The sequence below is a fragment of the Cyclopterus lumpus genome, chromosome 24, assembly GCF_009769545.1.
Source record: "Cyclopterus lumpus isolate fCycLum1 chromosome 24, fCycLum1.pri, whole genome shotgun sequence".
Classification (NCBI taxonomy): Eukaryota; Metazoa; Chordata; class Actinopteri; order Perciformes; family Cyclopteridae; genus Cyclopterus; species Cyclopterus lumpus.
Genome location: NC_046989.1, coordinates 834,469 through 861,074, shown reverse-complemented (window position 1 = coordinate 861,074; position 26,606 = coordinate 834,469). Strand labels below are relative to the sequence as shown.

Sequence of the window (26,606 nt, the reverse complement as noted above, 5' to 3'; positions counted from 1 at the left end):
ACATTACATTACATTACTTTACATTACTTTACATTACTTTACATTACATTACATTACTTTACTTTACATTACTTTACATTACTTTACATTACATCACATTACATTACATTACATTACATTACATTACTTTACTTTACATTACTTTACATTACATAACATTACTTTACATTACATCACATTACTTTACATTACATAACATTACATAACATTACTTTACATTACATAACATTACTTTACATTACATTACATTACATTACTTTACATTACATTACATTACATTACATTACTTTACATTACATAACATTACTTTACATTACATCACATTACTTTACATTACTTTACATTACATTACTTTACATTACTTTACACTACTTTACATTACATAACATTACATAACATTACTTTACATTACATTACATTACATTACATTACATTACTTTACATTACATTACATTACTTTACATTACTTTACATTACATAACATTACATTACATTACTTTACATTACATTACATTACTTTACATTACATTACTTTACATTACATTATATTACATTACATTACATCACATCACATTACATAACATTACTTTACATTACTTTACATTACATTACATCACATCACATTACATTACATCACATTACATTACATCACTTTACATTACATTACATTACTTTACATTACATTACTTTACATTACATTACATTACTTTACATTACATTACATTACATTACATGTCATTTAGCTGACGCTTTTATCCAAAGCGACTTACAATAAGTGCATAAAACCATGAGTCCAAACTCAGAACAACAAGAATCAAGAAAGTACAATTTCTTCAATAACGTTAAACTACAAAGTGCTAAAGAAAAACTAGAGAACATTAGAGAAACACTAGAGAACATTAAAGGAACACTAGAGAACATTAGAGAAACACTAGAGAACATTAAAGGAACACTAGAGAACATTAAAGGAACACTATAGAGAACATTAGAGAAAGGGACTCGGAGCAGGTGAAGTCTTTATTTTAACTTTAAGGAGTCCAAGATCCAACATCTGGAGAAACGACTGGGTTCATCTGGATCCTCTGGGTCCAGATGAACCCAGTCTCAACTTAAAACCAGTAAAACCACCACATGCACCATGACCAAAAGCACAAATCATATTACAATTGACTATGATTAATGTCACTCTAATAGTTCTCAACTTTAAGGATCAAATCATATGAGAGTTGACATATTCTATACATTGTTTTCACAAAATAAGATAATAATGAATAATGAAAAGAATGCTGAGAACTAACAGAATGAAACCTGCATTGTGAATCTTTGTCTTCCACACAGGAAGTGATGCGCTGTCATTTGTAAATATCCCACAGAATAAAAACTTATGTTTCAAAAAGAACGAACAAATAAATAAATCTTAAACCTGTGAAGACGGAAGTTTATTTTGAAAAGTCAGAGAGGCTGGCTTTGGTCAGAAAACACACGCATGTTACTTTTAGTAGGAGATCACGCACACAACGCGCACGCACACAACGCGCACGCACACAACGCACATACACACGCACACACACGCACACAACGCGCATACACACGCACACAACACGCATACACACGCATACACACGCACACAACGCACATACACACGCATACACACGCACACAACACGCATACACACGCATACACACGCACACAACGCACATACACACGCATACACACGCACACAACATGCATACACACGCATACACACGCATACACACGCACACAACGCACATACACACGCATACACACGCACACAACATGCATACACACGCATACACACGCATACACACGCACACAACGCACATACACACGCACACACACGCACACAACGCGCATACACACGCATACACACGCACACAACGCGCACGCACACAACGCGCATACACACGCAACACGCACACACACAACACGCACACAACACGCACACAACACGAACACACACAACACGCACACACACAACACGCACACAACACGCACACACATGCACGCAACACGCACACAACGCGCATACACACGCATACACACGCACACAACGCGCACGCACACACACGCACACAACGCGCATACACACGCAACACGCACACACACAACACGCACACAACACGCACACAACACGCACACACATGCACGCAACACGCACACAACGCGCATACACACGCATACACACGCACGCAACACGCATACACACTCAACACGCACGCACACGCACCCACACAGACGCCCCCCACGCACAGGTACAGTCTTGTGAAAGTGAAAGTAAAGTCCGCCCGGACTCCATTTTAGATGTTCGACGGCAGCAGGAGGAGCAGGACGTCTGAGGCGAGTCCGTTCTCATGATTACTTTTATTACTTTTATTACTTTTATTGTTGATGAATTGTTCATTCGTCCGTTTTATTGTAGCCCAACGTGACGTCATCATGTGTTTCTGTGGCATAAAGTTATTATCGTTATGTAAGAGCTGGACTCTGTGGATCGGGTCTTTGTGGGTGCGGGATCCGGACTGACCCCCTTACGGTTCTAGAATGAATATAACATTTAAATAGATATTAGAGATGAATTATGAGCTGTTTAACTTCCTCTGAGCTCATTATCACACATTAGCACTATCAATAAAGTATCTTATATTGACTCATCATTTGAAGAACAAACACTATAAATTATTATAACTAAGTAAAAGTACAACATTTACTGTTTTGGCTGGTTTGCTCTCCAGAACGTTGAAATGATTTGGGGGTCTAAAAGTTTTCTTTGCTCCTTTTTGATTCTTTATGATCCGATGCAGCTCGTGTTACTGGTTCACCTCAGACCGAGAAGATGAGCACTCTGGAGGAAGAGAAGGAAGAGGAGGAAGAGGAGGAAGAGGAGGAAGAGAAGGAAGAGGAGGGAGAGGAGGAAGAGAAGGAAGAGGAGGAAGAGGAGGAAGAGGAGGGAGAGGAGGGAGAGAAGGAAGAGGAGGAAGAGGAGGAAGAGAAGGAAGAGGAGGGAGAGGAGGGAGAGGAGGGAGAGGAGGAAGAGGAGGGAGAGGAGGAAGAGAAGGAAGAGGAGGAAGAGGAGGAAGAGGAGGGAGAGGAGGGAGAGGAGGAAGAGAAGGAAGAGGAGGAAGAGGAGGAAGAGGAGGGAGAGGAGGAAGAGAAGGAAGAGGAGGAAGAGGAGGAAGAGGAGGGAGAGGAGGGAGAGGAGGGAGAGGAGGAAGAGAAGGAAGAGGAGGAAGAGGAGGAAGAGAAGGAAGAGGAGGAAGAGGAGGAAGAGGAGGGAGAGGAGGAAGAGGAGGGAGAGGGGGGAGAGGAGGAAGAGGAGGGAGAGGAGGAAGAGGAGGGAGAGGAGGGAGAGGAGGAAGAGGAGGAAGAGGGGGGAGAGGAGGAAAAGAAGGAAGAGGAGGAAGAGGAGGGAGAGGAGGGAGAGGAGGAAGAGAAGGAAGAGGAGGAAGAGGAGGGAGAGGAGGGAGAGAAGGAAGAGGAGGAAGAGGAGGAAGAGGAGGGAGAGGAGGGAGAGGAGGAAGAGGGGGGAGAGGAGGAAGAGAAGGAAGAGGAGGGAGAGGAGGGAGAGGAGGAAGAGGAGGAAGAGGGGGGAGAGGGGGGAGAGGAGGAAGAGGAGGGAGAGGAGGAAGAGGAGGGAGAGGAGGAAGAGAAGGAAGAGGAGATTCCGTCCAAAGGGAATCCTCCTGGCTCCAGTCACAAGTCTGGACCCCCACACACACAGTAAGAGACGGATTCAGGTGTTTCATGATGTCTGTACAGTTCTATAAGTTCTATGAGGTTTGTTTAGTTCATTCGCTTCATGTTCAAGTTTATGTGAAGAGTTCATCTGCTGAGTCCAATAAGGAAACATTCATAAGGAAAGATGAGCGCTAGAGAACAGTAAAGATGAGCTGTAGAGAACAGGAAAGATGAGCTATAGAAATCAGGACAAATGAGTTCTAGAGAACAGTAAAGATGAGCTCTAGAGAACAGGAAAGATAAGTTCTAGAGAACAGGAAAGATGAGCTGTAGAGAACAGGAAAGATGAGCTCTAGAGAACAGTAAAGATGAGCTCTAGAGAACAGGAAAGATGAGCTATAGAGAACAGGAAAGATAAGTTCTAGAGAACAGTACAGATGAGCTCTAGAGAACAGTAAAGATAAGCTAGAGAACAGGAAAGATGAGCTATAGAGAACATGAAAGATGAGCTCTAGAGAACAGGAAAGATTAACTCTAGAGAACAGGAAAGATAAGTTCTAGAGAACAGTAAAGATGAGCTCTAGAGAACAGGAAAGATGAGCTGTAGAGAACAGGAAAGATGAGCTCTAGAGAACAGTAAAAATGAGCTCTAGAGAACAGTAAAGATGAGCTAGAGAACAGGAAAGATGAGCTATAGAGAACAGGAAAGGTGAGCTCTAGAGAACAGGAAAGATAAGTTCTTGAGAACAGGAAAGATGAGCTATAGAAATCATGAAAAATGAGTTCTAGAGAACAGGAAAGATGAATTATAGAGAACAGAAAAGATGAGTTATAGAGAACCTTAAAGATGAGTTATAGAGAACCGGAAAGATGAGTTCTAGAGAACAGGAAAGATGAGTTCTAGAGAACAGTAAAGATGAGCTGTAGAGAACAGGAAAGATGAGTTATAGAGAACCTTAAAGATGAGTTCTAGAGAACAGGAAAGATGAGTTCTAGAGAACAGGAAAGATGAGTTCTAGAGAACAGTAAAGATGAGCTATAGAGAACATGAAATATGAGCTCTAGAGAACAGGAAAGATGAGTTCTAGAGAATAGTAAAGATGAGCTCTAGAGAACCTTAAATATGAGCTATAGAGAACATGAAAGATGAGCTCTAGAGAACAGGAAAGATTAACTCTAGAGAACAGGAAAGATGAGTTCTAGAGAACCTTAAAGATGAGCTCTAGAGAACAGTAAAGATGAGCTCTAGAGAACAGGAAAGATGAGTTATAGAGAACCTTAAAGATGAGCTCTAGAGAACAGTAAAGATGAGCTCTAGAGAACAGTAAAGATGAGCTCTAGAGAACAGTAAAGATGAGCTCTAGAGAACAGGAAAGATGAGCTATAGAGAACAGGAAAGATAAGTTCTAGAGAACAGTAAAGATGAGCTCTAGAGAACAGTAAAGATGAGCTGGAGAACAGGAAAGATGAGTTATAGAAAACCTTAAAGATGAGTTATAGAGAACATGAAAGATGAGCTCTAGAGAACAGGAAAGATGAGCTATAGAGAACAGGAAAGATAAGTTCTAGAGAACAGTACAGATGAGCTCTAGAGAACAGTAAAGATAAGCTAGAGAACAGGAAAGATGAGCTATAGAGAACATGAAAGATGAGCTCTAGAGAACAGGAAAGATTAACTCTAGAGAACAGGAAAGATAAGTTCTAGAGAACAGTAAAGATGAGCTCTAGAGAACAGGAAAGATGAGCTGTAGAGAACAGGAAAGATGAGCTCTAGAGAACAGTAAAAATGAGCTCTAGAGAACAGTAAAGATGAGCTAGAGAACAGGAAAGATGAGCTATAGAGAACAGGAAAGGTGAGCTCTAGAGAACAGGAAAGATAAGTTCTTGAGAACAGGAAAGATGAGCTATAGAAATCATGAAAAATGAGTTCTAGAGAACAGGAAAGATGAATTATAGAGAACAGAAAACATGAGTTATAGAGAACCTTAAAGATGAGTTATAGAGAACCGGAAAGATGAGTTCTAGAGAACAGGAAAGATGAGTTCTAGAGAACAGTAAAGATGAGCTGTAGAGAACAGGAAAGATGAGTTATAGAGAACCTTAAAGATGAGTTCTAGAGAACAGGAAAGATGAGTTCTAGAGAACAGGAAAGATGAGTTCTAGAGAACAGTAAAGATGAGCTATAGAGAACATGAAATATGAGCTCTAGAGAACAGGAAAGATGAGTTCTAGAGAATAGTAAAGATGAGCTCTAGAGAACCTTAAATATGAGCTATAGAGAACATGAAAGATGAGCTCTAGAGAACAGGAAAGATTAACTCTAGAGAACAGGAAAGATGAGTTCTAGAGAACCTTAAAGATGAGCTCTAGAGAACAGTAAAGATGAGCTCTAGAGAACAGGAAAGATGAGTTATAGAGAACCTTAAAGATGAGCTCTAGAGACCAGTAAAGATGAGCTCTAGAGAACAGGAAAGATGAGCTATAGAGAACAGGAAAGATAAGTTCTAGAGAACAGTAAAGATGAGCTCTAGAGAACAGTAAAGATGAGCTGGAGAACAGGAAAGATGAGTTATAGAAAACCTTAAAGATGAGTTATAGAGAACATGAAAGATGAGCTCTAGAGAACAGGAAAGATGAGCTGTAGAGAACAGGAAAGATGAGCTATAGAAATCAGGAAAAATGAGTTCTAGAGAACAGTAAAGATGAGCTCTAGAGAACAGGAAAGATAAGTTCTAGAGAACAGGAAAGATGAGCTGTAGAGAACAGGAAAGATGAGCTCTAGAGAACAGTAAAGATGAGCTCTAGAGAACAGGAAAGATGAGCTATAGAGAACAGGAAAGATAAGTTCTAGAGAACAGTACAGATGAGCTCTAGAGAACAGTAAAGATAAGCTAGAGAACAGGAAAGATGAGCTATAGAGAACATGAAAGATGAGCTCTAGAGAACAGGAAAGATTAACTCTAGAGAACAGGAAAGATAAGTTCTAGAGAACAGTAAAGATGAGCTCTAGAGAACAGGAAAGATGAGCTGTAGAGAACAGGAAAGATGAGCTCTAGAGAACAGTAAAAATGAGCTCTAGAGAACAGTAAAGATGAGCTAGAGAACAGGAAAGATGAGCTATAGAGAACAGGAAAGGTGAGCTCTAGAGAACAGGAAAGATAAGTTCTTGAGAACAGGAAAGATGAGCTATAGAAATCATGAAAAATGAGTTCTAGAGAACAGGAAAGATGAATTATAGAGAACAGAAAAGATGAGTTATAGAGAACCTTAAAGATGAGTTATAGAGAACCGGAAAGATGAGTTCTAGAGAACAGGAAAGATGAGTTCTAGAGAACAGTAAAGATGAGCTGTAGAGAACAGGAAAGATGAGTTATAGAGAACCTTAAAGATGAGTTCTAGAGAACAGGAAAGATGAGTTCTAGAGAACAGTAAAGATGAGCTATAGAGAACATGAAATATGAGCTCTAGAGAACAGGAAAGATGAGTTCTAGAGAATAGTAAAGATGAGCTCTAGAGAACCTTAAATATGAGCTATAGAGAACATGAAAGATGAGCTCTAGAGAACAGGAAAGATTAACTCTAGAGAACAGGAAAGATGAGTTCTAGAGAACCTTAAAGATGAGCTCTAGAGAACAGTAAAGATGAGCTCTAGAGAACAGGAAAGATGAGTTATAGAGAACCTTAAAGATGAGCTCTAGAGACCAGTAAAGATGAGCTCTAGAGAACAGGAAAGATGAGCTATAGAGAACAGGAAAGATAAGTTCTAGAGAACAGTAAAGATGAGCTCTAGAGAACAGTAAAGATGAGCTGGAGAACAGGAAAGATGAGTTATAGAAAACCTTAAAGATGAGTTATAGAGAACATGAAAGATGAGCTCTAGAGAACAGGAAAGATGAGTTATAGAGAACAGGAAAGATGAGCTATAGAGAACAGGAAAGGTGAGCTCTAGAGAACAGGAAAGATGAGCTATAGAGAACAGGAAAGATAAGTTCTAGAGAACAGTAAAGATGAGTTATAGAGAACAGGAAAGATAAGTTCTAGAGAACAGGAAAGATGAGCTGTAGAGAACAGTAAAGATGTGCTCTAGAGAACAGTAAAGATGAGCTAGAGAACAGGAAAGATGAGCTATAGAGAACAGTAAAGATGAGCTGTAGAGAACAGGAAAGATGAGCTCTAGAGAACAGTAAAGATGAGCTAGAGAACAGGAAAGGTGAGCTCTAGAGAACAGTAAAGATAAGTTCTAGAGAACAGGAGAACCACTGAACACAACAGTAATAAATACATCATCTTCTTGTCAGAAACTCGTCACTCACACTTATGTGTTTCCATCTGTAGAAACAATGTCCAGAATATCCAGAAGCTGAAATGAATGTCAATGTTTCCACAGACAGAGAGCAGAGTCTCCAGCTCCCAGCTGTCTGTCCATGAAGAGTGACTTCTCCAAAGATGATCCTCCATACTTCAGTAAGGAACCTGGACCCTCAGACACACAGTAAGAGACTCTTCTACTGTGAACTGACCTGAAGAGAACCACGAAGAACCACTGTAGAGAACAGTGAGGAAACACTGTAGAGAACCGCGAAGAACCACTGTAAAGAACAGTGAGGAAACAATGTAGAGAACCACGAAGAACCACTGTAGAGAACAGAGAAGAAACACTGTAGAGAACCGCGAAGAACCACTGTAGAGAATAGTAAAGATGAGCTCTAGAGAACCTTAAATATGAGCTATAGAGAACATGAAAGATGAGCTCTAGAGAACAGGAAAGATTAGTTCTAGAGAACAGTAAAGATTAACTCTAGAAAACCTTAAATATGAGCTATAGAGAACATGAAAGATGAGCTCTAGAGAACAGGAAAGATTAACTCTAGAGAACAGGAAAGATGAGTTCTAGAGAATAGTAAAGATGAGCTCTAGAGAACCTTAAATATGAGCTATAGAGAACATGAAAGATGAGCTCTAGAGAACAGGAAAGATGAGTTCTAGAGAACCTTAAAGATGAGCTCTAGAGAACAGTAAAGATGAGCTCTAGAGAACAGGAAAGATGAGCTATAGAGAACAGGAAAGATAAGTTCTAGAGAACAGTAAAGATGAGCTCTAGAGAACAGTAAAGATGAGCTGGAGAACAGGAAAGATGAGTTATAGAAAACCTTAAAGATGAGTTATAGAGAACATGAAAGATGAGCTCTAGAGAACAGGAAAGATGAGTTATAGAGAACAGGAAAGATGAGCTATAGAGAACAGGAAAGGTGAGCTCTAGAGAACAGGAAAGATGAGCTATAGAGAACAGGAAAGGTGAGCTCTAGAGAACAGTAAAGATGAGCTCTAGAGAACAGTAAAGATGAGCTAGAGAACAGGAAAGGTGAGCTCTAGAGAACAGTAAAGATAAGTTCTAGAGAACAGGAGAACCACTGAACACAACAGTAATAAATACATCATCTTCTTGTCAGAAACTCGTCACTCACACTTATGTGTTTCCATCTGTAGAAACAATGTCCAGAATATCCAGAAGCTGAAATGAATGTCAATGTTTCCACAGACAGAGAGCAGAGTCTCCAGCTCCCAGCTGTCTGTCCATGAAGAGTGACTTCTCCATAGATGATCCTCCATACTTCAGTAAGGAACCTGGACCCTCAGACACACAGTAAGAGACTCTTCTACTGTGAACTGACCTGAAGAGAACCACGAAGAACCACTGTAGAGAACAGTGAGGAAACACTGTAGAGAACAGAGAAGAAACACTGTAGAGAACCGTAAAGAACCACTGTAGAGAACAGTGAAGAAACACTGTAGAGAACAGAGAAGAAACACTGTAGAGAACCGTGAAGAACCACTGTAGAGAACAGTGAAGAAACACTGTAGAGAACAGAGAAGAAACACTCTAGAGAACTGTGAAGAACCACTGTAGAGAACAGTGAAGAAACACTGTAGAGAACAGAGAAGAAACACTGTAGAGAACCGTGAAGAACTACTGTAGAGAACAGTGAAGAAACACTGTATAGAACAGTAAAGATGAGCTCTAGAGAACCTTAAATATGAGCTATAGAGAACAGGAAATATGAGCTATAGAGAACAGGAAAGATTAGTTCTAGAGAACAGGAAAGATGAGCTATAGAAATCATGAAAAATGAGTTCTAGAGAACAGGAAAGATGATTTATAGAGAACAGGAAAGATGAGTTCTAGAGAACAGTAAAGATGAGCTATAGAAATCAGGAAAAATGAGTTCTAGAGAACAGGAAAGATGAATTATAGAGAACAGGAAAGATGAGTTATAGAGAACCTTAAAGATGAGTTATAGAGAACCGGAAAGATGAGTTCTAGAGAACAGGAAAGATGAGTTCTAGAGAACAGTAAAGATGAGCTGTAGAGAACAGGAAGGATGAGTTATAGAGAACCTTAAAGATGAGTTCTAGAGAACAGGAAAGATGAGTTCTCGAGAACAGTAAAGATGAGCTGTAGAGAACAGGAAAGATGAGCTCTAGAGAACAGTAAAAATGAGCTCTAGAGAACAGTAAAGATGAGCTAGAGAACAGGAAAGATGAGCTATAGAGAACAGGAAAGGTGAGCTCTAGAGAACAGGAAAGATAAGTTCTTGAGAACAGGAAAGATGAGCTATAGAAATCATGAAAAATGAGTTCTAGAGAACAGAAAAGATGAGTTATAGAGAACCTTAAAGATGAGTTATAGAGAACCGGAAAGATGAGTTCTAGAGAACAGTAAAGATGAGCTGTAGAGAACAGGAAAGATGAGTTATAGAGAACCTTAAAGATGAGTTCTAGAGAACAGGAAAGATGAGTTCTAGAGAACAGTAAAGATGAGCTATAGAGAACATGAAATATGAGCTCTAGAGAACAGGAAAGATGAGTTCTAGAGAATAGTAAAGATGAGCTCTAGAGAACCTTAAATATGAGCTATAGAGAACATGAAAGATGAGCTCTAGAGAACAGGAAAGATTAACTCTAGAGAACAGGAAAGATGAGTTCTAGAGAACCTTAAAGATGAGCTCTAGAGAACAGTAAAGATGAGCTCTAGAGAACAGGAAAGATGAGCTGTAGAGAACCTTAAAGATGAGCTCTAGAGAACAGTAAAGATGAGCTGTAGAGAACAGTAAAGATGAGCTCTAGAGAACAGTAAAGATGAGCTAGAGAACAGGAAAGATGAGCTATAGAGAACAGGAAAGGTGAGCTCTAGAGAACAGGAGAACCACTGAACACAACAGTAATAAATACATCATCTTCTTGTCAGAAACTTGTCACTCACACTTATGTGTTTCCATCTGTAGAAACAATGTCCAGAATATCCAGAAGCTGAAATGAATGTCAATGTTTCCACAGACAGAGAGCAGAGTCTCCAGCTCCCAGCTGTCTGTCCATGAAGAGTGACTTCTCCAAAGATGATCCTCCATACTTCAGTAAGGAACCTGGACCCTCAGACACACAGTAAGAGACTCTTCTACTGTGAACTGACCTGAAGAGAACCACGAAGAACCACTGTAGAGAACAGTGAGGAAACACTGTAGAGAACAGAGAAGAAACACTGTAGAGAACCGTGAAGAACCACTGTAGAGAACAGTGAGGAAACACTGTAGAGAACTGTGAAGAAACACTGTAGAGAACCACGAAGAACCACTGTAGAGAACAGTGAGGAAACACTGTAGAGAACCGCGAAGAACCACTGTAAAGAACAGTGAGGAAACAATGTAGAGAACCACGAAGAACCACTGTAGAGAACAGAGAAGAAACACTGTAGAGAACCGCGAAGAACCACTGTAGAGAACAGTGAGGAAACACTGTAGAGAACAGAGAAGAAACACTGTAGAGAACCGTGAAGAACCACTGTAGAGAACAGTGAAGAAACACTGTAGAGAACCGCGAAGAACCACTGTAAAGAACAGTGAGGAAACACTGTAGAGAACAGAGAAGAAACACTGTAGAGAACCGTGAAGAACCACTGTAGAGAACAGGAGAACCACTGAACACAACAGTAATAAATACATCATCTTCCTGTCAGAAACTCGTCACTCACACTTATGTGTTTCCATCTGTAGAAACAATGTCCAGAATATCCAGAAGCTGAAATGAATGTCAATGTTTCCACAGACAGAGAGCAGAGTCTCCAGCTCCCAGCTGTCTGTCCATGAAGAGTGACTTCTCCAAAGATGATCCTCCATACTTCAGTAAGGAACCTGGACCCTCAGACACACAGTAAGAGACTCTTCTACTGTGAACTGACCTGAAGAGAACCACGAAGAACCACTGTAGAGAACAGTGAGGAAACACTGTAGAGAACAGAGAAGAAACACTGTAAAGAACAGTGAGGAAACAATGTAGAGAACCACGAAGAACCACTGTAGAGAACAGAGAAGAACCACTGTAGAGAACCGCGAAGAACCACTGTAGAGAATAGTAAAGATGAGCTCTAGAGAACCTTAAATATGAGCTATAGAGAACAGTAAAGATGAGCTCTAGAGAACAGGAAAGATAAGTTCTAGAGAACAGGAAGGATGAACTCTAGAGAACAGGAAAGATAAGTTCTAGAGAACAGGAAAGATGAGCTGTAGAGAACAGTAAAGATGAGCTGTAGAGAACAGGAAAGATGAGCTGTAGAGAACAGGAAAGATGAGCTGTAGAGAACAGGAAAGATGAGCTATAGAGAACAGGAAAGATGAGTTCTAGAGAACCTTAAAGATGAGCTCTAGAGAACAGTAAAGATGAGCTCTAGAGAACAGGAAAGATGAGCTGTAGAGAACAAGAAAGATTAGTTCTAGAGAACAGGAAGGATGAGCTATAGAAATCAGGAAAAATGAGTTCTAGAGAACAGTAAAGATGAGCTCTAGAGAACAGGAAAGATAAGTTCTAGAGAACAGGAAAGATGAACTCTAGAGAACAGGAAAGATGAGCTGTAGAGAACAGTAAAGATGAGCTGTAGAGAACAGGAAAGATGAGCTGTAGAGAACAGGAAAGATGAGCTGTAGAGAACAGGAAAGATGAGTTCTAGAGAACCTTAAAGATGAGCTCTAGAGAACAGTAAAGATGAGCTCTAGAGAACAGGAAAAATGAGCTATAGAGAACAGGAAAGATAAGTTCTAGAGAACAGTAAAGATGAGCTGTAGAGAACAGGAAAGATGAACTCTAGAGAACAGGAAAGATAAGTTCTAGAGAACAGTGAAGAAACACTGTAGAGAACAGTAAAGATGAGCTCTAGAGAACCTTAAATATGAGCTATAGAGAACAAGAAAGATGAGCTCTAGAGAACAGGAAAGATTAGTTCTAGAGAACAGTAAAGATTAACTCTAGAGAACAGGAAAGATGAGTTCTAGAGAACCTTAAAGATGAGCTCTAGAGAACAGTAAAGATGAGCTCTAGAGAACAGGAAATATGAGCTCTAGAGAACAGGAAAGATTAGTTCTAGAGAACAGTAAAGATGAGCTCTAGAGGACAGGAATGACTAGCTCTAGAGAACAGGAAAGATGAGTTCTAGAGAACAGTAAAGATGAGCTATAGAGAACAGGAAAGATGAGCTCTAGAGAACCTTAAAGATGAGCTATATAGAACAGTAAAGATGAGTTATATAGAACAGTAAAGATAAGCTGTAGAGAACAGCGAAGAACTACTCTAGAGAACAATAAAGAAACACTCTAGAGAGCCGTAAAGAAACACTCTAGAGAACACTGAAGAAACACTCTAGAGAGCCGTGAAGAAACAATCTAGAGAACAATGAAGAAACACTCTAGAGAGCCGTGAAGAAACATTGTAGAGAACAGAGAAGAACCACTGTAGAGAACAGTGCAAAAACACTGTATAGAACAATGAAGAAACACTCTAGAGAACAATGAAGAAACACTCTAGAGAGCCGTGAAGAAACAATCTAGAGAACAATGAAGAAACACTCTAGAGAACAATGAAGAAACACTCTAGAGAGCCGTGATGAAACACTGTAGAGAACAGTGAAGAAACACTGTATAGAACAATGAAGAAACACTCTAGTGAACAATGAAGAAACACTCTAGAGAGCCGTGAAGAAACAATCTAGAGAACAGTGAAGAAACACTGTATAGAACAGAGAAGAACCACTGTATAGAACAGCGAAGAACCACTGTAGAGAACACTGCAGAAACACTGTAGAGCAAAGAGAAGAAACATTGTAGAGAACAGTGAAGAAACACTGTAGAGAACAGAGATGAAACACTGTAGAGAACAGTGAGGAAACATTGTAGAGAACAGAGAAGAAACACTGTAGAGAACCGTGAGGAAACACTGTAGAGAACAGAGAAGAACCACTGTGGAGAACAGTGAGGAAATCCTGTAGAGAACAGAGAAGAAACACTGTAGAGAACAGAGAAGAAACACTGTAGAGAACAGTGAAGAAACACTGTAGAGAACCGTAATGAAACACTGTATAGAACATAGAAGAACCACTGTAGAGAACATAGAAGAACCACTGTGGAGAACAGTGAGGAAACCCTGTAGAGAACTGAGAAGAAACACTGTAGAGAACAGAGAAGAAACACTGTAGAGAACAGTGAAGAAACACTGTATAGAACAGAGAAGAAACACTTTAGAGAAGTGAAGAAACACTGTAGAGAACAGAGAAGAACCATTGTAGAGAACAGAGAAGAAACACTGTAGAGAACCGTGAGGAAACACTGTATAGAACAGAGAAGAAACACTGTAGAGAACCGTCAAGAAACACTGTAGATTAAAGATACACTATAGTATAGAGAACATTAAAGAAGGACTACCGGTGTCCTGCAGTTCATCTCATGGTCGTTGACGTCCACTACGTTGAGATGACGGTTCTAATGAAGAATGAAGTCACACAAGGTTTCTGGTCAAACTTTTAAACCTCTTTGCTGAGATTATTTCAGTAAGCAGATAAAAAGCAATACAGAAGGTCAACTTAACAATTAATTAAACGGCTGCTTCCGAAAAATATAGACTGCAAGTTTTGCCCGTTACTAAAGAAAGAATGGAAGAAAGCTGATAAGGAGGGATCCTCTCCCTGGATGGAAATAAGTGCAATAGGTTTAATTTGTACATAACAACATTAGAACATAGATGATCTATGACTGAAAATATTCATAGAAAAAGAGTTGCAATATCAGAAGTAGCACCAATATTAGCAGAAAATGTTCTAGAAACATTTCTGTGGATTTCTAACTAGTTACGCAGAATGTGAATCATCTTTGTACAAGTTCAGACTTAAGCTTAACTTAAGACTTAAGCTTAACATGTCGATGCAGCTTGAGTTTGTCCAATTGACGCCGCATGTCCAAAAGATCCCCAAACTACAGTCAACAGGGCATCAACTGCTTCTTGTCAGGAAGGTATCCCTTAAGTTCCACACCTTCACCATGCTCAGACTCAATTTGGTGGTCAAGTGAGCCATGGCATCTTCTTGGTTATCAATTGGGCACCACCCTCTTTAAGTCTCCTTAACACCTCCAAAGGGGCATGGCCCAACTCCCTACCATCCATTGACACATCTTTTGCCTACCTTGTTGCCTCCTCCCCGCATCTCTGAGATGGTGTTGCCTTGTTTCATGCTTGTGCCCAGGTCTAGGCCACCCTCCCTTGCTGCCCTTAGCCCATGATGTCCCCAGGGTTTAATGCGTCGCCTCTTCCTGTTTGGTTGCTTTTGCTGGGGTGGGTACATGTCATGGCTGTAGCTTGTGCTACAAATAGATATGTTGATCATCTCCAGTCTTACCTGGTGACGGGTAGTTCTAGGACCGATCATGGACTGAGTTCTGCTGCGAGCTTTGCAAACATCATGGTAGTAAACTTTAGATAGAAGATATGTGAGTTTTTGTGTGGTTTTAGTCCTTTTATTCAAGAGATTGTCTCTCATTTTAGACGATTGTTTACATTTTCGGTGTCAAACATCTTTTTTGATTTGAAAGTGAATTAACAGACATCTGGATGTGATTACAAGAGCCACACACATATCTATATCTGTATACTGTGGCACCCCGGGGGCCTGGATGGCAAGGTTCAGAACAAAATCAGGAGCTTCAGAGACAGTGTCAGAGTAACAAAAAGTGTCCTTTAATAAATGGGATAGGGGAAAGGGGGATGGGGGTCAAACGTCAACAAAAGATTCCTCCCAGTCGGGTCTTTGGCCTTCGGTCTCAGGTCTGGTGTGAGCCGGTTCCTTGGTCCTGAGTGGGAGGAGGAGAGAGGTGAGTGGGCTTGGTTACCTCCTGTCTGAGGAGATCCTCCTTGCCTCCTGTCTGTCTCTCCTGCTGCTTCCCAGTGCAGAGAAGATCTGCTCCCTCTAATCACTGGTGGGCTGCAGGTGTGACCACTGCCACGTGCCGATTGGCTGCAGCACCTGTACTGGGAAGTACACGCCCTCCATCACCTTCCCCAACCTGAGCTTGGGGATCCGCCCCCTGTGCTCTGTCTGCTCGGCTTTTGCCGTGGTTTGCCACAATATATGTAGATATAAATATAATGTAGTAGAAGAGCTGCATGCAACTTGTGAGTTGTTAGTTGTTCACCACTAATGTACTGTGTTTATTTCCACAGAAATAAAACCAAGAGGACTTGTGTTACTTTGGTGGAGCAGCCGTCCTGCTGTGCTTTGTGTCAGGACGTCCTGAAGGATCCAGTCTCTACCATCTGTGGACACACACAGTGCATCACCTCACACTGTGACCAATCTGGTACATCGGGAGACTCTTCTTGTCTCCAGTGTGGAAAAAGATCCAGAACAAGAGCTGGACTACAGACAGCTGGTCAGACCAGCAGACTGCAGGAGGTTTTAGATGAACACAAGATCAGTCTGAAGAAGAGATGTGAACGTGTGACTGAAGGAATCGGTGAAACAGGAAGTGGAAACCTCCTCAACAGCATCTACACGGAGCTCTACATCACAGAGGGACAGAGTGAAGAGGTCAATACCCAACACGAGGTGAGGCAGCTCGAGTCGGCTTCCAAGAAGAACACCCTCCAGGACACTCCCATCAAGTGCCACGACATCTTCAAAGCCTCAGCTGACCAGCGGACCATCAGGGTGGTTCTGACCAACGGCGTCGCTGGCGTTGGAAAAACCTTCTCGGTGCAGAAGTTCACTCTGGACTGGGCCGAGGGTTTGGAGAACCAGGATGTGGGTCTGGTGGTTGTGCTTTCGTTCAGGGAGCTGAACCTGATCAAAGATGAGCAGTACAGTCTTCTCAAGCTGCTCCATGTGTTCCATCCAACATTGCAGAAGGTCCCAGCAGAGGAGCTCTCTGGCTGGAAGGTTCTGTTCATCTTTGATGGTCTGGATGAAAGCAGACTGGCTTTGGATTTCATCAACAATGAGGTTGTGTGTGATGTCACCCAGGAGGCATCGGTCAACGTGCTGCTGACGAACCTCATCGAGGGGAACCTGCTTCCCTCGGCTCTCGTCTGGATAACTTCCAGACCTGCAGCAGCCAATCAGATCCCTCCTACTCGTGTTGACAGGCTAACAGAAGTACGAGGCTTCACCGACCCGCAGAAGGACGAGTACTTCAGGAGGAGATTCAGTGATGCAGAGCTGTGCAGCACCATCATCTCACACATCAAGACATCCAGGAGCCTCCACATCATGTGTCTGATCCCAGTCTTCTGCTGGATCACTGCCACAGTGCTGGACCACATGTGGACTACAGGCCAGGGAGGACAGCTGCCCAAGACCCTGACCGACATGTACTCACACTTCCTGCTGGTCCAGACAAAGAAGAAGAAGCAGAAGTATCATGAGGGACACGAGACGAGTCCTCAGGAGCTGATGGAGGCTGACGGGGAAGTTCTCCTGAAGCTGGGGAGGCTCGCGTTTGAACATCTGGAGAAAGGAAACATCATGTTCTACCAAGAAGACCTGGAGCAGTGTGGTCTAGATGTCACAGAGGCCTCAGTGTTCTCAGGAGTCTGTACAGAGATCTTCAGAGGAGAGAGTGTGATCTTTGGTAAAACTGTCTACTGCTTTGTTCACCTGAGTGTTCAAGAGTTCCTGGCTGCCGTCTACATGTTCCACTGTTTCACACACAGGAAGACAGAGGTACTGGAGGCTTTTCTGGGGAGGAAAGTGAGCAACCCACCCCTGAAAAGCTCTCAGTCTCCTGATGATCATAATTATGACCAAGATGATCAGGATGATCGATATGATCAAGATGATTTTGATGATCTATATGATAACATTGATCAAGATGATCAGGATGATCGATATGATCAAGATGATTTTGATGATCTATATGATAACATTGATCAAGATGATCAAGATGATCAAGATGATCAAGATGATTCTGATGATCAGGATGATCAAGATGATCAAGATGATCAAGATGATTCTGATGATCAAGATGATCAAGATGATTCTGATGATCAAGATGATTCTGATGATCAAGATGATCAAGATGATTCTGATGATCAAGATGATTCTGATGATCAAGATGATCAAGATGATTCTGATGATCAAGATGATCAGGATGATCAAGATGATTCTGATGATCAAGATGATTCTGATGATCAAGATGATTCTGATGATCAGGATGATCAAGATGATTCTGATGATCAGGATGATCAAGATGATCAAGATGATTCTGATGATCAGGATGATCAGGATGATCAAGATGATCAAGATGATCAAGATGATCAGGATGATCAAGATGATCAGGATGATCAGGATGATCAAGATGATCAAGATGATCAAGATGATCAGGATGATCAGGGTGTTTCGGTTAACTATGACACAATCTCATCTCTGGATGACTTGTTGACGAGAGCCATGGAAAAATCCATGAAAAGTAAAAATGGCCACTTGGACCTGTTAGTCCGCTTCCTTCATGGCCTCTCTCTAAAGTCCAACCAGAGACTCTTAGGAGGCCTGCTGGGTCAGACAGACAACCGTCCAGAAACCATCCAGAGAGCCATCAACAACCTGAAGAAGAAGAGCATGGACCAGATCTCTCCTGACAGAAGCATCAACATCTTCCACTGTCTGATGGAGATGAATGACCACTCAGTGCATCAAGAGATCCAGGAGTTCCTGAAGTCAGGGAGCAAATCCAACAAGGAACTCTCCGAGATCCACTGCTCAGCTCTGGCCCACATGCTGCAGATGTCAGAGGGGGTCCTGGGTGAGTTGGACCTGAGGAAGTACAACACATCAGAGGAGGGACGACTGAGACTGATTCCAGCTGTGAGGAACTGCAGAAAGGCTCGGTAAGTGCATGCATTGTTATTGACAAAATGATAATGTAGGGTAATAGTTGAGTTCCTCAAACATCAACGCACTTTCAACTCAAAGAAAGAGGGACGAACTGGCCAGCGGCAACAGTTGATCCATTCCAGGCCGAACCAGCTGGTGGTCATGCAGTTAAAAGAATTTAAATTCTGATGTCCATAAATTGCACTGAGCCTACGGATTTATAGGTATGAAGGCTGAACTGAATGAATGATTATTTTAAAAACTACTATTAATTAAACACCCTTTAGAACCACTAGATGTGATTTAATCATCATTAAAATGCATTGTTTATTGTGTTTAAAGCAGTCAGGACCATTAAAAAGCAGCCTACGTTGATGGTTATATTGATACCAGTGATTCTTACAGTATGTTTGTCCATAACAGAAGTTGTCTTTTGGTTCATTTTCATAATGATTAGACTTACAAGATAACAGATTATACATTTATCTTTTCTCCCAGACTTCAAAGCTGTGGACTTTCAGACACTCACTGTGAAGTTGTGGCCTCAGCTCTGAAGTTCAATCCCTCCCATCTAAAAGAACTGGACATGAGCAACAACAGCCTGCAGGACTTAGGAGTGAAGCTGCTGTCTGCTGGACTGGAGAGTCCAAACTGTAGACTGGAGACTCTGAGGTCAGCTCATACATGTGTGTATACATCCTTAACTGATGGGAGGAGCTAAGGCTCCACCTGTCCATCAGCAGTAACTAACATTCACACCCTGATGGGAGGAGCTAAGGTTCCACCTGTCCATCAGCAGTAACTAACATTCACACCCTGATGGGAGGAGCTAAGGCTCCACCTGTCCATCAGCAGTAACTAACATTCACACCCTGATGGGAGGAGCTAAGGCTCCACCTGTCCATCAGCAGTAACTAACATTCACACCCTGATGGGAGGAGCTAAGGCTCCACCTGTCCATCAGCAGTAACTAACATTCACACCCTGATGGGAGGAGCTAAGGCTCCACCTGTCCATCAGCAGTAACTAACATTCACACCCTGATGGGAGGAGCTAAGGCTCCACCTGTCCATCAGCAGTAACTAACATTCACACCCTGATGGGAGGAGCTAAGGCTCCACCTGTCCATCAGGAGTAACTAACATTCACACACTGATGGGAGGAGCTAAGGCTCCACCTGTCCATCAGCAGTAACTAACATTCACACCCTGATGGGAGGAGCTAAGGCTCCACCTGTCCATCAGCAGTAACTAACACACTGTAGAACAGCTACAGGAGACATGTAGGGTTAAGTGTGTTGCTCAAGGGCACATCGACATGAACTACCGGAGCCGGGGATCGAACCACCGATCCACAATGAGCCACAGTCGCCCCAGAGGTTAAATGACCTAACCTTTCTGGTTTTAGAGCATCTACATCCCTGAGGGACACAGAGAGAATACCCTAGTCTTAGTTAGTCTTTGTATTTTGAATTTTGAATCTACCTCAAAGAAAAAGTTATGTACATACCCAACTTCTTTTACAATTATTTTAGTTTCCTGCCATATAAACTGGATGTTGATTGTTCTGCCTGTCAACCAGTCAGATTCTCTGTATGTGAACACACACTTAAAACCAAGCTGATTGTGATCAGAAGGTACATTACCGTTCAGTACTGATACTGCTTACATATTGGGAGATTTGAATTAAATAAATGACACCTGCTGGTTATATGTTGAATAAAGGTAACAAGTACAAGATGAATCCCAACATGTCTGATTTTCATCGTCTAAAACCCGACTTGACTGAGATCAGCAGCATGTTATTAATCTGTGTCGACATGAATAGGTGAATGAATGTTGCCGTGACGTCGGCATGATTATGATGATTCACATAGTAATTCCTCAAAAGGGAAGTCCTCATTGATGAGGCAAACATAGACTGTTGTGTAAATCGATTCTTATATACAACCCATATTCCTTTTCTTCAGATTGAGTTACTGCAGCTTGACAGTTGAAGGCTGTTCTTCTCTGGGATCAGCTCTGAAGTCAAACCCCTCCAGTCTGAGAGAACTGGATCTGAGCTTCAACCACAAGCTGCAGGATTCAGGAGTGAAGCTGCTGAGTGGTTTTCTGGAGAGTCCACATTGTAGACTGGAGACTCTGAGGTGGGTTCACTGTCTGCTGCTAGTGTAGCACCTTCATGTTTAATCAATAACTATCTGATTGGTCTACGTATTGATCATCACGTGTTACATTTCCTGGTCATATGTTCCACTTCACATCAGCTGCCTCGTTGTCTGCATGTCATCCTCTACAATCATGAAATGTACAACTGGTGTGGATTCATGCTGCTGGTGGACTACTGAACAGGGCTACTGGGTCAGAGCCAGGGGTCAAAGGTCAGGGATCAAAGGGGTCAGGGGTCAAAGAGACAGGGGACCAAAGAGCCAGGGCCCAAAGGGTCAGGGGCCAAAGGGTCAGGGGTCAAAGAGCCAGGGGACCAAGGGTCAGGGGCCAAAGGGTCAGGGGTCAAAGAGCCAGGGGACCAAGGGTCAGGGGCCAAAGGGTCAGGGGACCAAGGGTCAGGGGACCAAAGGGTCAGGGGTCAAAGAGCCAGGGGACCAAGGGTCAGGGGCCAAAGGGTCAGGGGACCAAGGGTCAGGGGACCAAAGGGTCATGGGTCAAAGAGCCAGGGGACCAAGGGTCAGGGGCCAAAGGGTCAGGGGACCAAGGGTCAGGGGACCAAAGGGTCATGGGTCAAAGAGCCAGGGGACCAAGGGTCAGGGGCCAAAGAGTCAGGGGACCAAGGGTCAGGGGACCAAGGGACAGGGGCCAAAGAGTCAGGGGCCAAAGGGTCAGGGGTTCCAAGGGTCAGGGGCCAAAGGGACAGGGGTTCCAAGGGTCAGGGGCCAAAGGGACAGGGGACCAAAGGGACAGGGGTCAAAGGGTCAGGGTCCAAAGGGGCAGGGGGTCAAATGGTCAGGGGACCAAGAGTCAAGGGACCAAGAGTTTGGGGCCAAAGGGTCAGGGGGTTAAGGGTCAGGGGGTCAAAGGGTCTGGGGCCAAAGTGTCAGGAGCCAAAGGGTCAGGGGTTCCGAGGGTCAGGGGCCAAAGGGTCAGGGAACCAAGGGACAGGGGCCAAAGGGACAGGGGTCAAAGGGTCAGGGGACCAAGGGTCAGAGGCCAAAGGGACAGGGGACCAAGGGACAGGGGCCAAAGGGACAGGGGTCAAAGGGTCAGAGGCCAAAGGGACAGGGGACCAAGGGTCAGAGGCCAAAGGGACAGGGGTCAAAGGGTCAGGGAACCAAGGGTCAGAGGCCAAAGGGACAGGGGTCAAAGGGTCAGGGGACCAAGGGTCAGAGGCCAAAGGGACAGGGCTCAAAGGGTCAGGGGACCAAGGGTCAGAGGCCAAAGGGACAGGGGTCAAAGGGTCAGGGGACCAAGGGTCAGAGGCCAAAGGGACAGGGGTCAAAGGGACAGGGGTCAAAGGGTCAGAGGCCAAAGGGACAGGGGCCAAAGGGTCAGGGGACCAAGGGTCAGAGGCCAAAGGGACAGGGGTCAAAGGGTCAGAGGCCAAAGGGACAGGGGTCAAAGGGTCAGAGGCCAAAGGGACAGGGGTCAAAGGGACAGGGGTCAAAGGGTCAGAGGACAAAGGGACAGGGGTCAAAGGGTCAGAGGCCAAAGGGACAGGGGTCAAAGGGACAGGGGTCAAAGGGTCAGAGGCCAAAGGGACAGGGGCCAAAGGGACAGGGGTCAAAGGGTCAGAGGTCAAAGGGACAGGGGTCAAAGGGTCAGAGGACAAAGGGACAGGGGTCAAAGGGTCAGGGGACCAAGGGTCAGAGGCCAAAGGGACAGGGGTCAAAGGGACAGGGGTCAAAGGGTCAGAGGACAAAGGGACAGGGGTCAAAGGGACAGGGGTCAAAGGGTCACCCCCCGTCCTTCGCCTACAGAATTTCACTCAAAAAGACACAAAGATACACAAAAAGACTATAAAGAGACTGAAGAAAGACTACGAAGACACAACACAATAAGACATTTAACAACTACAAAGACAAACCTAATGACTACAATGACTGTAAAGAGACACAAAACCACCACAGAGAGGTCACAAAGAGCTTTCTAACACAGATATGCTTCAGGGCTGTTGCGCTTTTTAAATTTCAATCTTCCATCCGAACATGTTAAAAATGATAACGTCTATCTCAATGAAATGTTTGAGATCATTTGGGTGTTGAGAACTATTTATATTAGTTCTACAAACTAAATGATATCTAAACCACTGGAGGCTAAAGTGTTGCTGTCCTGTTTTATTTGATAACTTTTTTAAAATGATTGTCTGATCTGCGCTGTAGTATCTGTATCAATACTGATCAATACGTTAATAAACGTCACAAACGTTAATATTATATCTGAAGGCATGAATCCTCCGGCCGTCTGCTACCAGCTGCAGGAAACCTTTCAAACCTGATCACATCTGATTGATTATGAACACATTGTTTCTGTCTTCGTTCCTTCTTGATGCAGATTGAGTTACTGCAGCTTGACAGTTGAAGGCTGTTCTTCTCTGGGATCAGCTCTGAAGTCAAACCCCTCCAGTCTGAGAGAACTGGATCTGAGAGGAAACCAGCTGCAGGATTCAGGAGTGAAGCTGCTGAGTGGTTTTCTGGAGAGTCCACATTGTAGTCTGGAGACTCTGAGGTCAGACACCTTTTTTCTGTCCATAATTTACTAAATGAACATCACGCTGTATTGAAGAAGACTTGAAACTAGAGATTGAGACCAAAAACTAATGTTTACAATGTTTACTGAGGGAATACATCAAGAGAAGTAGAGTCATTTATATAGACTTCTATACAACCAGAGGAGTCGCCCCCTGGTGGTCAGGAGAGAGATTGCAGCTTTAACAGATGAAGCATAGACTTCTATACAACCAGAGGAGTCGCCCCCTGGTGGTCAGGAGAGAGAATGCAGCTTTAACACATGAAGCATAGACTTCTATACAACCAGAGTCGCCGCCCCCTGGTGGTCAGGAGAGAGAATGCAGCTTTAATACATGAAGCATAGACTTCTATACAACCAGAGGAGTCGCCCCCTGGTGGTCAGGAGAGAGAATGCAGCTTTAATACATGAAGCATAGACTTCTATACAACCAGAGGAGTCGCCCCCTGGTGGTGAGGAGAGAGAATGCAGCTTTAATACATGAAGCATAGACTTCTATACAACCAGAGGAGTCACCCCCTGGTGGTGAGGAGAGAGAATGCAGCTTTAATACATGAAGCATAGACTTCTATACAACCAGAGGAGTATTTCCCAGTAGTTCTCTTTTATTCTTGTACATGTTATCCTTACATTAAATCATTTCAAGCAGAACATTGTCTTCTAAAGTCACATCATGTATTCTCTATGCAGACTGAAAGACTGCAGCTTGACAGAGGAAGGCTGTTCTTCTCTGGGATCAGCTCTGAAGTCAAACCCCTCCAGTCTGAGACAACTGGATCTGAGAGGAAACCAGCTGCAGGATTCAGGAGTGAAGCTGCTGAGTGGTTTTCTGGAGAGTCCACGTTGTAGACTGGAGACTCTGAGGTGGGTAGAATTGAACTAAACACTGATCCAGTATTTCCTCAGTCAAGCTGACTCTGGATTGGACGACAAAGAGAGCAGTCGGCCAATCAGATGAGCCAGAAGTGAGGAAGTGAAGCTGGATCCCAGCTGACGGCATCACGAGGTGTTTAGAGACAGCGGTCCTCATTCATCAAACTATTGATCATCTCCGTTAAAGATCTCAGATCAGTCTGACTGAAGCCTGCACACCACTGGCTCTCACTTCATAGAACCAGCATTACATTTAGTAACCAAGAACCTGTGCTCAGTCTTTGTAGGAACATGTGGCACCTTTCACATCTTGTGTTTCTGTCCATTTGACTTTAGTTGTGTCCTAATATTTTTAGAACAGACTCCATATTTACATGTTTGTCATGAAATATTTAAAAATAGATGAAATGTGATGAACCTTAATGCTGTGTTCACACCAAACGCAAACACAATTTGAACATCGTGGGAGTTTGATCGCCGGATTATTTTTGTTTGAGGAAGGGGGAGGGGCTTACCGCCATGTAGCCAATCATCAGTCACAGCTGAAATAACCACTAGTGCTGCTTTGTTCATGTTAAAGTGGAGTTTAACTTGAGAGCTGAGAGGAAGCACAGACTGGAGGCCCCTAGAAGGGAGTCTCTGGAGACACTGATCCATCTCTGTTGTCTTCTTCTCTCCTCAGGTGGAAGTGATCAGCTGGAGATGCTAGTGAGCATTCTCTGTGGGACCAGTCATGAGGAAGATGCCGGGTCATTTAGATTCTGTATTGTTAGGGTCCTCGTGACGACTTCGTATTTCGAGGAATTATTATTATTATTTTCTAGCAATGAGTGTGTTTTGGGGGCTTTACCAAAAGTTGTTAAATTTGACAAAAAGGGCAATGAAATGCTCCTATTCAGATTTTCAGCCATCTTGAATTTTGTAAAAAAAACACGTTTTTGCATCTCATTGTTTTTAGAGGATATGGACCAATGAACTTCTAAGGGGTGTGGCCTAATATCTAAAGACACATAACTTCCAAATCACTCGGGCTATCTTCACCAGATTGCTATCCTATATCCACATCCCTAAACGCACACTAATTTCTTCATAATATTTAAACATGAGGGGGCGCTGCAATCAACCGCTCAATATCTGCATTCTTTGCCTTTTTTCACGTCTTGGGGAGTTGTAAAAGAACGACTTCCTCCTAGAGATTAAACCCGATTCATTCCAAAGTCGGGCAGTGTGATCTTGAGTGTGAAAACTTATCAAAAGATTAAAAGAATATTAAACTATGTGCGTTCTGAGCAACGGCAAAGAAACACCATTCGCCATGAAAATGTAACTTGTTTTAACTCGGCCATACATTATGTAATCTGCTCCATATTACTCATATGTCATGACACACTGACCCTGAAGACATCCACATGTCTAGTCATAGCGCCACCTAGTGGCAACAGTAGGTTACATGTTTTCTACTCTTAAACCCTTCTCCTCACAGATTAATCCGATCCCTCTCAGAATGTGTCAGAATAGACTTCAGACCTTGATGATGCTTCGCTGTGAAGGTCGTATGGACTCGTTGAAGGGCGGCGAGTTGGAGCATCGGAGAAGTCTGATCCTTCACCGTGACCGAATACACCGATGTAACTCGACTCCACATCATCAGATCCATCCCAGATGTCACATGATTCCACATGTGCGATGAGACTCCAGGCCTGAAGACATGTGCTCTCTAATTTTGTAATTATAGTTGTAGCGCCACCTACTGGTAACAGGAAGTAAAATGTTCTATACTTTGGCTAGCTCCTCTTAGTAGGTAAATCAGATCAACATCAAATGTGTTCCACACAAACGTAGGACTTTCATGATACCAGCACACAAAGCATTTTGTTTTGTGTAACACTGTTGCCGTGGCAACCTATTAAACAACGAAAGGGCTTTGGAGGGACTAAACATTCGAATTGTAGCTTAACTTAGCACACACATTTAAAGTGCAAGATGTAGTTACCTGATATGACTTTAATGCTTCAAAATGGCAATTCGGCTCAATAGCGCCCCCTAAAAATATACATTTAAGGAGCCCCAGCACTACGTTTGACCTACATGTATGAAACAAAGAAGTGGTAGGCATATGTAACACATGTAAACTGAAAATAAAGTCTCTTGGGACCATA

General features: G+C 42.8%; 1 protein-coding gene across 3 annotated transcripts; it reads left to right on the top strand.

Moving 5' to 3' along the window:
* Positions 1-2,206: 2,206 nt before the first annotated feature.
* LOC117727116 lies at positions 2,207-26,606 on the top strand. Of its 3 annotated transcripts, none has more exons than XM_034527189.1 (11): positions 2,207-2,358; positions 8,084-8,188; positions 9,236-9,340; positions 11,032-11,136; positions 11,797-11,901; positions 16,228-18,888; positions 19,373-19,546; positions 20,844-21,020; positions 23,380-23,553; positions 24,265-24,438; positions 25,130-26,606. In XM_034527189.1, exons 2-11 carry the CDS (start codon positions 8,121-8,123, stop codon positions 25,137-25,139), a joined length of 3,753 nt encoding a protein of 1,250 aa, XP_034383080.1. In that variant the 5' UTR covers positions 2,207-2,358; positions 8,084-8,120; the 3' UTR covers positions 25,140-26,606. The 3 variants fall into 3 exon arrangements, with proteins under 3 accessions (XP_034383080.1, XP_034383079.1, XP_034383081.1); XM_034527188.1 differs by lacking the exon at positions 2,207-2,358 and adding an exon at positions 3,610-3,738; XM_034527190.1 differs by lacking the exons at positions 2,207-2,358; positions 8,084-8,188 and adding an exon at positions 3,610-3,738.

Bases quoted from the DNA above. Each gene is read 5' to 3' on its own strand.
- LOC117727116 (XM_034527189.1), top strand. From the start codon at position 8,121: ATGAAGAGTGACTTCTCCAAAGATGATCCTCCATACTTCAGTAAGGAA. The intron at 11,137-11,796 runs GTAAGAGACTCT...ATGTTTCCACAG, and splicing joins CCTGGACCCTCAGACACACA to ACAGAGAGCAGAGTCTCCAG. The intron at 19,547-20,843 runs GTCAGCTCATAC...CCTTTTCTTCAG, and splicing joins TGTAGACTGGAGACTCTGAG to ATTGAGTTACTGCAGCTTGA.